Source organism: Antedon bifida, chromosome 1, assembly GCF_963402885.1.
Source record: "Antedon bifida chromosome 1, ecAntBifi1.1, whole genome shotgun sequence".
In the NCBI taxonomy this organism is placed as follows: domain Eukaryota; kingdom Metazoa; phylum Echinodermata; class Crinoidea; order Comatulida; family Antedonidae; genus Antedon; species Antedon bifida.
In genome coordinates, this window is record NC_136226.1 from 4487006 (window position 1) to 4498486 (window position 11481).

At 34.5% G+C, this 11481-nt stretch overlaps 1 protein-coding gene across 1 annotated transcript in view; it reads left to right on the top strand.

Moving 5' to 3' along the window:
- LOC144842345 (dual specificity calcium/calmodulin-dependent 3',5'-cyclic nucleotide phosphodiesterase 1A-like) overlaps nt 1-11471 on the top strand; it is a 36167-nt gene extending 24696 nt beyond the window's left edge. The window contains exons 7-14 of the mRNA XM_078698819.1: nt 1073-1213; nt 2088-2188; nt 4417-4542; nt 6328-6432; nt 7098-7218; nt 8747-8828; nt 10727-10920; nt 11331-11471. Of these exons, the coding sequence (XP_078554945.1) occupies nt 1073-1213; nt 2088-2188; nt 4417-4542; nt 6328-6432; nt 7098-7218; nt 8747-8828; nt 10727-10920; nt 11331-11471 (1011 nt within the window). The remainder of the gene's footprint in view (nt 1-1072; nt 1214-2087; nt 2189-4416; nt 4543-6327; nt 6433-7097; nt 7219-8746; nt 8829-10726; nt 10921-11330) is intronic.
- The last annotated feature ends 10 nt before the right edge of the window (nt 11472-11481 follow it).

The window sequence follows — 11481 nt, forward strand, 5'->3', positions numbered from 1 at the left end:
CTATGTTTTACTTATTTCACACAACGCTCGTTGTGCATCGCCGCTTTTTGGAAAATTGAGCGTTATTAATATGATGTTTGCGAATTATTGTATAGGCCTAATGATAGAATTTTTTTTTATTTCGGGCTTAAACACCCGGAGTCACCCTTTAAGTTCGCATATATAAATGAAGAGTATTGCAGCAAGATCAATTACAAGTACAACTTTGCATGAGAATATCTAGATTGCGGATGTGCTAGATAATATATCGAGCGACTCGACTTTTTCGTAATTCATGAGATGTTTTTAAAATCTTAAACTGATTCTATTCGTATTAATCACCATGTAAACCATTTATTTTATTCTTTTGCAATCTTACTTTATTAATCATCATTTATTATCTTACAGAACGAGTGATAAATCGGAACGGAATTTCATTTATTTAATGAATTACGTTTAGTTTCAGGCATATTGGCTCTGTTCTTTAAACTGATGATTAAAGATGTTTGCGATATTTTATATGTTAATTATAATTATCCCCGTGGACTGTGTGTACCGTGTGCCGTGATGATTGAGTAAAACATATATAGGAAATTATCGATTTAGAGTTAGTTATTTTCGTCGTGATCGTCAGTTGCGGCATTCTGTGTTTGTTCTTTTAATAACGTCATTACGTCATAAGTTACAGTTTATCTTTATAGAGGTTTATTAGTGATAATCTAGTGCTGAACGAAAAGTTTATACTGTACTAAACCATGTGCAAATGGAATTTATTTATGCTTTAACTCATCATCATCAGTCGATCAATGACTTTCCTCAATTCTTCATACGCCCATCCTTTCTTTCTTCTCCGCATCGTCTTGGTTCATCTCTATTTTTTTCAAACGTATTCATAAACACGATGTGTGTATTCGCTCCAGTGTTTCGAACCTTAAGAAAGCGCCCGATTCTCGCACGGTATTATGTCTAGCGACACTAAACGGCATTCTGTTTCTTGTCTGCTGACTACAATCGTTGGCACACATGTGTTACTGTTTATGTCTTTATACATGCATTGCACTGTTTTATTATTTAATTTTCTTTTTGTTTGCAGATACCGTCGTCTGCTTTACACGCATTTCTTGACGTCATGGAAGCAGGCTATCAGAGGTATAGGAACCCGTATCACAACCATGTTCACGCGGCAGACGTACTCCAAACTGTTCATCACATTATTGTAAAAATGGGAATTGTGGTAATGCTTTATTTTATTTAAAACGTAACAAAGAGACGAAAACGCTGGCGTGCGCGTTTAGACTATGATACTTTGGCATCTGAACGGTTTTTGTACGCGCGCGTCAACTTCATGTATTTTCGTGATGTCACTGACATGCTACGTGCAAATAATGTTCTTGTTATGCTTTATAGCAAAAAGTTCATGACTGTGAAAATTTACCATTATAAAAACGTAGTAAACATTCCGGGAAATTCGATATTAAATTCCAATAAATAAAAAACAATTTCTGTTCTTAATGTTGTTAGTCACCTTTTACTTTGCTATTTTGTTGCAGCGTAGGCTAGCCTACGGTAATTAATATAGTAACGATGTATTTATTATTAATAAATTAATTCGTTTCGGTTTCTAATAAAAATGTTATTTCAGCGTTTTCATGAATATTGATGTATTCAGTGTATAGAAACAGTCGACTATTATGATAATAATAATATTCATCTAATCACGTGCTATAGGCTTGTCCTGTCACAAACAACGTATTATCATCAATCATGGCCTTTCCTTGCAATATTAAAGAAAATCTATGTTTACACGCTCTTTTCTCTATCTCTGTCAATCAGTTGGTTTAACTCGGTAGCTCTGCGTTAACACGTATGGTGGCATTAGGGAGGTATAAAAATAATAATTATTTTTATACCTCCCTGGTGGTATGGTGTATCGGGTGTAGCTCTGAAACATATCGGAGTTATATCGGAGGTACATTACGTCTGATGATTCAGATCAGCTTAAACCCGTTCCGTTAATCCAGTGCGTGTGAACACAGCTTGTGTTTAGGAAACACATTCATTTAATCGTCGTATTTTACAATATTTGTGTTTTATCTTTTCTGTTTTAGCATTGGTTGAGTGATTTGGAGATTCTATCAGCGTTACTGGCAGCATTAATACATGATTATGAACACACGGGTACTTCAAACGCATTTCATGCAAATACAAGGTATTGTTGTCCTCATGGTTGTGATGTGTAACTAGAATACTTAAATTACCAACACAGTTACACTATTCCCTGATTTGAACCATATTTTCGTTCTCATTAGAGTAAAGGGATTGTTTTTGTTTATTATTTGATTATTAAACGTATGAAACGCCATGTATGCCAAGATGTTTATTTTTTTTCCAAATTCGAATCGCCTTCTACAACCCAGAATACTAACAAGTGTCATCATGATATTGCAAATTATTTGTCAGCCAATTTTAATAAACTCCTAAGCCGCCCATTTGTTGTTTGATTTATAAAGCCAGTTATTACTTCAATTCAATTCTGTAATGTGTAAAGTGAATTATTAATTGCATAATGAATGTAACCTTATGTTTAAATGTCAGCTAGTTATTATACAAATAATGAATGTTTATGAGTGTAATGGTACAAATAATGGCATGAGGTGAATGATGAAAGGTTATATCAACGAGGCAACGCCGAGTTGATGTAACCTTTCATCATTCACCAAATGCCATTATTTGTACCATTACACGAATATTAAACATTCATTATTTGTTTTATATAACATCTAAATAGATTCCTGTCATTTGAATCAAATATAAGGTAGCCCTAGCCAACAAGAGGCCTACATTTCATTCAGATTGATTAAAACAGTAATATTATAATATTAAATGTTAATGTTATATTTATATGGATTTTATAAACACACCTACTTTAGTGTTAATTATGTCAACAAACAACCAAATAATCCTATGCTTAGCAAGGCTAAAACGCCTAGGCTAGGCCTAGCCTAATACTAACAGGCCTAGCTAGGCTAGACCTGGTGTAGTAGTACTAGATTGGCTGAAAGGCAAAACTTCGACAGACAATTGGAACTTATCTTGACTAATTATGGTTTTTCCAACGATTCCACGTCTTGTAGGGATGTCCCCATTAAGTAATCAAAATCCTAAAAACGATCTAAAGCTAATTTAAATGCCTTTTTGAATGAAATTAGTACATATTTATCTCCAAATCGTACACAAAAATCTGCTGCTTTTGCATATCTCGCGGTGGTGTTTACAAACAGAGGCAGGACGACAGGTGGCGCTGTTGTATTTCAATGTAATTTTTGTATTCTTCTTCTTTATTTTCGTACACAAAATGTTTAAAAAAGTACTATTAAACGATCGTTTAATAGTGCGTACTATTGCACGCCATGTGACCCACAATCGTCCAATCAAATGACAGGAATTTATTTAGGTGTTATATAATATCGTTGATTTCCGGTAATTATATTTACACAGTGAAGATAAATCGTGCATAGCAAGCGAGGTTGTGTAAATTTCTATGTAGGTTATATGATTCAAGTGATAATCATACTGACATTTTCTATGCATAATGTTATTTTGGTACTGTATCTACACTTCTCCTAGTGTCGTGGGTCCGTTCAGGCTTAGTGATATTTGGCCATATCACTACCATATTCGGGCACATCACACTTTTTTTGTCAAACTAGTTATGTAGTGTAGTGTAGACAGAGCTTTACCCGTATAAGTTAGTTATTTACACGGGTATGTTAATTATTTACCCGGGTAAGTTATTTATTTACCCGGGTAAGTTATTATTTACCCGGGTAAGTTATTATTTACCCGGGTAAGTTATCTATTTACCCGGGTAAGTAATTTATTTACCCGGGTAAGTTATTATTTATTACCCGGGTAAGTTATTATTTACTCGGGTAAGATGCATTGTGCATAGCAAGCAACGTTGTGAATGTTTCTGAATATTTGAATCATATATAGATTAAAATGATAATCACAATTAAAAATTATGATCACTTAAAAGAGGCGTCTTTTTGGGTTCTAAAAGAGCCTGTTCGGACCGAACAAATTTACACGTGTAATGGTCGCGAGTGGTGTTTTTGAGATAAACTTGCTGTTTCAAAAATCCACCTTATGAGGTGGATTTTTCAATTACACCTTAAACCGCAAGCTGATTAACCGCAAGATAAAGAGATGCATGAAACATGACCCTGCTGGGTATTTTTTGTTAAGTTTACACGTGTAAATTGTTCATCGTCCGAACGATCACTGATTACACATGTAAAGTTACTGATTTTACGTCCGAACAGAGCCAAAGTGTTCCCTTAACTTCAGTTTCTACTGTAGTTATTACTTATAATCTTTTCACTCCATTTGTGTTATTCTTACAATACATTTTCCTTTTCTGTTTTCTAATTTCAGTACAAATGTAGCGTTATTGTACAATGATCGAGCAGTCTTAGAAAACCACCATATTAGCAGTACATTCCGAATTTTACGAGACGAAGATAAAAATATTCTAGTAAATCTATCAAGGGAAGATTTCAGGTAACGTTAGTTGTTATTATTACAGTCTTACTGTCTTCTTTAATAAATATTTATTCTATGTCAGGTAATCTTCCCTTCTCCGCCAATGTTTATGTTTTTCATGACAAACACACACATTATCCTCCGGTAGTTACTCTGGCCAAATGACGGCGTAAGACATTCCACCAATGTTAATTTTATGTTTTCTGGGTGATAATATTATCAGGCCCAGTTCTAATGACAGTAATAATGTGTTACCGCGTATCAAATTGTAGCTTAGCGGTTAAGACACTGGGCTACCTATTCCAGGATCCTAGTTCAAATCATGCACGTCATGCAGGAATAAAACAAACCCACTCCACTCCTTCGTTTCGTTTATCTATTCGACCAGCATAAAATCAATACAATTTAAATATATATTTTTAAAAAGAGATGGAAAAATGCTGGGCAGGGGCAGCTTAAACAAAATACAATTCACAATAACTCAAATGAGTCAGCTACCCCTCATATACATTTTAAACATTTCATAAACATTTGTCAATAAAATTAAATTCTAAATTAAATCCTATATACTTTGTTTATGTAGAGCATCTTGTTGTTACAAGAAAACCTTAATAGGCGTGTCCAAAGAAAATGTTCTAATTAAATATAGTAATACTATAATAATATAGTTTTCAGATCAGGCATCAGGTATCTTATACCTGTCAAATAATCTAATATTACATAATAATAATCTAATAGAAATTTTACATTGTCATTTAACCGTAAAGTTAATAAATATTACGAACAAAGTACATTGTAAGCCTAACATCGAGACATGAATGATATATTGTGATAAATTGTTAACTGCCAGCTTCCACGTTATACACTCTTTTAGCGTTCTTCCCGCCGGTGTTCTAGTAATGTCGGTTAACTGATTTCCCCAGTGCCGAGGGCTATATTTGATATCGGCTATTCGTAATTAAACCATAATGATTATGTTTACATAGTGAATAATACGTTATTTTGAGAATGACATTTTAGATTAGTTGTTAATAACTGTGGTATGAACTGATCTGTAACCGTCTTTATTGATGCGTCAGTGTTTCTGGTTTTTATAGGCCTTTTATAATGTTACTCCGTGAGTTCAGTCCAGGATTTTGAAATAGGGAGGGTGCCAGTGGTTAGAAAATTTGATAAATCTAAACATTGTAAAATGACATTTTAAATTGTCATACATTTGGCTTAGAAAATTATCTCACTTTGATAAAACCAAACCTTCTCGGGAGAACAGCATGACCATACGTATATCGTTTAGATGGATTCAGTACCGCATGTTTTCGTTATAAATTATGAGCCTTTTAAAAATCCCCTTTTTAACCTTGACGAACAAATTAGTTGTGAACAACTGTTAACCTCATGCTCCCAGGTAACGTCATATGTACATTAACGAAACCTCAAAGATTAACGGTTCCCACGTGGACGCAAACACAAGAGGACGTAGACGCAACGCAAGCAAGTTGACCAATGACAAGCGACAGTTCCAATAATCCATCACATGTGATTTGCGTTGCGCTTACGTTCTTACGTTCGTCCTAGTGGGAACCAAGATTAAGGAGTTATGTTATGTTAACAAACCATGACTCCTATGATTTGAACCTAGAACATAGTGCTTGGAAGGTGCTTTACCATTTAAACATAATACACCTCAAGCCCTACATGTAATTGTTCAGTGTGCTATTAATAGTAGGAGAATGTTATTAGTGAGTTTATTGAAAACCGCAGGGACTGCAGAAGAGATTATAATTAACTTTTGGTTATCTTTAGGGAACTACGTCGTCTGGTGATCGAAATGGTCCTTGCAACCGACATGTCGTTTCATTTTCAACAAATCAAACAAATTAAAAGTTGGATTGGAGTTCCTGGCGAATGGTGAGTTATAAGTGTTAATATTACAAGGGCATATATTTGCACGACTCGCATTAGTTTTGATGGTGTAAACTATGGGAAGCCAACAGCGCGATAAATTTATCGTCATGGTTGATGTTCTGTCTGGACGTAAGAATAATTATAATGAGATTCATTTAGCGTCGAGCGCATCTCTATATATATATATATATATATATCTTCTTTACTTTATGATCGCACTGTGATCGTAAAGGCAAATTTACACAGACGGGATGAAAACCGCGTAGCTTGTCCCACGTAGAATCTGTATCTATCCTGGGCAAAAACTCCGCGTTGTGTGTAAATGGTAATTAAAAGAAATAACATAGATTCTATATTTGTATTACCGTTGCCGCTCGTCTGTGTAAATTGGCCTTTATGCGTGATTAATTTAGAAATAGTTAGGGAATGCATCGGTATAAATACGTTGCACGCAGTGTTCATTGCTTGTACATAAAACATGTTGTTTTGTATTTCGTTCGTATTTCGACATAATAACCTACATTGATACATTTTAATAGAACATTACAACTTTGAAATGCAGACTTGTATTGTTAAGAAACGTAACCAAATACAATTGGTCGTATACATGTTACATGTTATACGTATCATTACGTTATGTATAATGTAAGTAATATTTTTTGTTGCAGTGTCGATAAAGCGAAGGCATTATCACTGATACTTCATTGCTCAGATATTAGCCATCCGGCAAAACACTGGGATTTACATTATAAATGGACCCGGTTACTCATGCAGGAGTTCTTTTTACAGGTTCGTATCATTATGCTTTCATTCATAGCGCATCAAACGAAACAAGAAGTCGACGCGCGCGTACTATTTTCATCATCATATCAACGCGTGTGTAAAATTGCCTCTTCGTTGTATCACGGACGAAGAGACATCCATGACAAAGTTGGTTCCCACTAGGACTCAAGTAATTTGACCAATTCCAAACTGTCGCTTGTGATTGGTCAACTCATTTACGTACGCACTTTCCTTACGTCCAAGTGAGAACATAGTTTAAAAGAAGTTTCTACTAATTGATCTTTTTACGGGAATACAACGACTGAAAAACTCGTTTTTGATTGTCTTTTGTGGGTTCATCCCACTTTTATATAATAAAAACATTAATCTAAATTACACATAACAATCAAATGAATGATATACGATTGATTTTTTTTAAATAATAATGTGTATATATAAAACAAAGTATATCACTTCAGGTAGAACGATGGTTCAGTAAAGATGGTCCCTTAATAGAGGTGGTTCACTGTAGGGCGATTTTAAACAATAATTTTTTTATTTTTCATATTCGCAACATCTGTGACTTTTTTTCCTAAAATGTTGTTTATCCATGGTTTTAGAGCGAATGAACCAATCACATTAATGCGTGCCGTAATAGAGACCGTAATTCTAAATTACCTTGATTTACACCACATTCTGGTGTTCTTTCTTTCCTTTTCTAGTGGGCACATTAAACTAATGGGTATATTTATCATGCATTTACATTTAGTATAAACATTACTTAATGCATTGTTTAATTATGATTGATTGCCCGTCTCAAAGTGCACGAACATAAGGTTCTGATGAGCAATTCCTTGCATTTACAATAAGTACTGTAAGTCTCATAATTATAGCTGTTTTGAGTAGTAGCAGCGTAGTAGTATTATTATGAATGTAAACATTGATTTCATTCAGAATACAGTAGAACCCCTATTAAGGGGACACTTTTGTTGCCCGTGTTCCCTGAATAGGGGTTGGGCGTAATGTTAAACCTATATTGTCCCTCGTTCGTTTCACGTTAAATTGTCCCATTAATATGAGTGTTTTAAAGGAGAATACAGTTAATACTGCAATACCAAGGCAATCTAACAACAGGACACTGAGCCCGCCTTGCAGAAATAGGAACTCTTAACAGTCCTTTGATATTATGCCTATGTGTGGCTGCGACAACAGTAGGCCTACTGTACTATGTATACTTATTCTCCGCGGCGTGTTGTCTGTCAAAGGGCGTGGAACTGATCACGTCGCAGCCACAGATAAAGCTCAGCATCCTGTTGGTAGATTGCCTTGGTAATACTAAGACATCCACGTTCCAAATGAATGTAATCACTTCTAAGAGGTCCGCTTAGAAGAATACACAATGTAGTGATTAGGTACTTTCCCGCTTGGCCGTTATAGAAGGTAGGCCTATAATAAACAACCCACATTCATTCAATCCATCTATAAGAAATAAATTTAATCCATTCAACATCAATTGAAATTGAAAGACGTTTTGTTTTCAATCACAATACTTTAGGGTGACCGAGAAATGGAGCTCGGACTGCCATGTTCACCATTATGCGATAGACGAAGTACTTTCATTGCCGAGTCTCAAATAGGTAAGACGGTTATAAACGAATATGTTGAAATTTGATTTACGCGTGTGTTAAATAAGACTTATGACGTACTATTTCTTTCTATGGTTTATCGATTACTACTTGAAAACAATAAGTAGCTTCGTCTCGTTGCTTTAATTAAGTGTATTCTTATCGTACTACACTATATATTATCTTATCCTGAGATAGTAAATCACATTGGCTGGTTTAAAAACAAGATGTTAAAGGCTTCGGGTTTAAAATTTATATTATTTAGTATAGAAAAACAAGATAATAACCCTACTTATTTTCTGACAGTGGTTAAACAAAACGAGTTAGTGAATTAAGCCCCATTTTTAAAAGTGTTTAATATAGTGTTACAATTTATCATTAATTTTGTTTAAATTTAGTGACATTTTTTTTTAAAGAAAATGTATATAAATCAAAATAACAAATTCATTTTATGAAGGAAGATACTACTTTTTATTACAAATAGTTGACGATTATGAAAATGTTTGAAAATCAGTAAAATTCATATATTATAACATCACGGGCCTTCGTCCGATTTTTGTGCAATCACATCCCAGTTGAACTTATACTCGTAAAGTTCCTCGAATTTACGATATACACACCCACTCTCATTGAGTTCCTTCTTTAACATCACTTTTAAAAAGGGACTTCATTTCATGGCAATCGTTTTGCTTAAACCACTCATCAAACAAAATTGGGGTTACTAATATGTTCCAACCAACAATAAACAATTTAAACCCGGAGCTACCCTTTAAGATTAATCTAACTAATGTAACGTTAATACGATCAATGTATCAGTATTAGTGTATCTTCATCAATGGAATATACACGCGTAGGTTTCTTTAAAAACGCAGTGATACTGATATAATATCATTTATTATAATAATTACTTTATAGAGGTGAGTTTAATGAACGTAATATGATGAATGTTAGTTTTAGCATAAATTGATTGATTGAACATGTTCAGAATACGAGTGTCAGGAATACACATTGAATATATTTCGTCGCTTTGTCCTTATGTGCATCGTTTATATAATCATGATTTACCCAGATACAAGATACAATAAGAAAGAGCTTCAGACGTGCGACGACCTATGGCCTATACTATAAATGACTTATGTCAATTACATACGTCATTTGTCCAAGTAATGCCTGTAAAAATGTATTTTAATGTTTCTCAACGACCCCACCCCACTCCAAAAAAGTGCGCATGTATGTGATAATAAAATCCGTCACTGGGAACCAAATTTAATCTGACGTCATAAGTTCTAGATTAGCGAAGTCGAACGCTTCCTATTCTCTTGTTCAGTATTCAGTTATTATCACATTTTTATTTTCGTCTATAAAATTTGTCTAGACACATGTCTTTTATTTTTCAAAGGAAATGTTTGTCACATTGGCGATAAGTCTAGACATCATCTTAAAATCAATACCAATCATTATGTTCGTTAAGAGCTATATTATGTTTTTCAGTTCCTATCTACAAGGCCAGTTCCCGTGTTCTCCATTCAAATTAAGCTAAGGGAAACAAACCCTTAACATTTAAACTTTCTTCTATCTTCTAAGCAAATACCACTAACGGGACCGCTTGCATACTTATTAGTTTAAGTGCAATACTTAGTTGTATACTTCCCTTAAATGAGATATTTCTCAAATTCTAAGAGTGTGATTGGTGAATAGTCGGCCACTGATATCATCATATTTGTTCAATATCGATTTTAAACGTGATGTATTTTGGGTAATGGGTTTCCAGAGGCCTAAAACAACTATTACAATGACCCCGGTCCCATTTATGATGGTTATTACTAAAATCATTAGGACCTTCCACCACCCAATTCCCAATTTCAGAATACGTCCTATTTAAAATTATAATATTCCTTTTTTTGTTGCAGGGTTTATTGACTTTATCGTTGAGCCAACCATGCTACTTTTAGGAGATTTAATTGATAAAATCCTCAAAGAAGTGACAGACATTGAGCAGGAATCTACCAACTGTGAACAGAACACAACAATTAGTAAAAGGAATTCGCTACCAGCCACATCTACAATACGAGAGGGATCCACGCTACAAACAGGCTGTCAATCCGTAAGCAAATCAGGATGTATTACATTTAAGCTTAGTTCCCGCTTGGACGCAACGCAACGACGTAGGCGCAACACAAGTGAGTTGACCAATCAGAAGTGACAGTTCGGATGATCCACGCGTTGTGATTGGTCAAATCACTTGCGGTGCGCTTACGTCCTTCCATTGATAGGAAATAAAGATCCCCTAGACGTATATTGAATCCATGGGTGATATATAGTTAGTCACGTTTTTCATCACTTGTTTAAAATTGGCGCTCAGTAAATATTTGATAATAGGCCAATACGATAGAATAACATATTATAAAACGATAATTCAACTAAATCAAACTCCATGCTATGATTTGCTTTAATTTATACCCATACGGTAATTAAAATGATGACGATTGTAGGCTAAAACTTTTTTTTTTGCAGGGTCGGTCTAGCGTTGGTCGTCCATCAATGATGCGGCAGACAACCATTCCAAACAAAGCGCCACGAGTATGGCTAACACCACTGAAGCAAAACAGTAAACTTTGGAAAGAAAGGGCTGCTCAAGGCAAGCATAACCTATAATCTATCTATA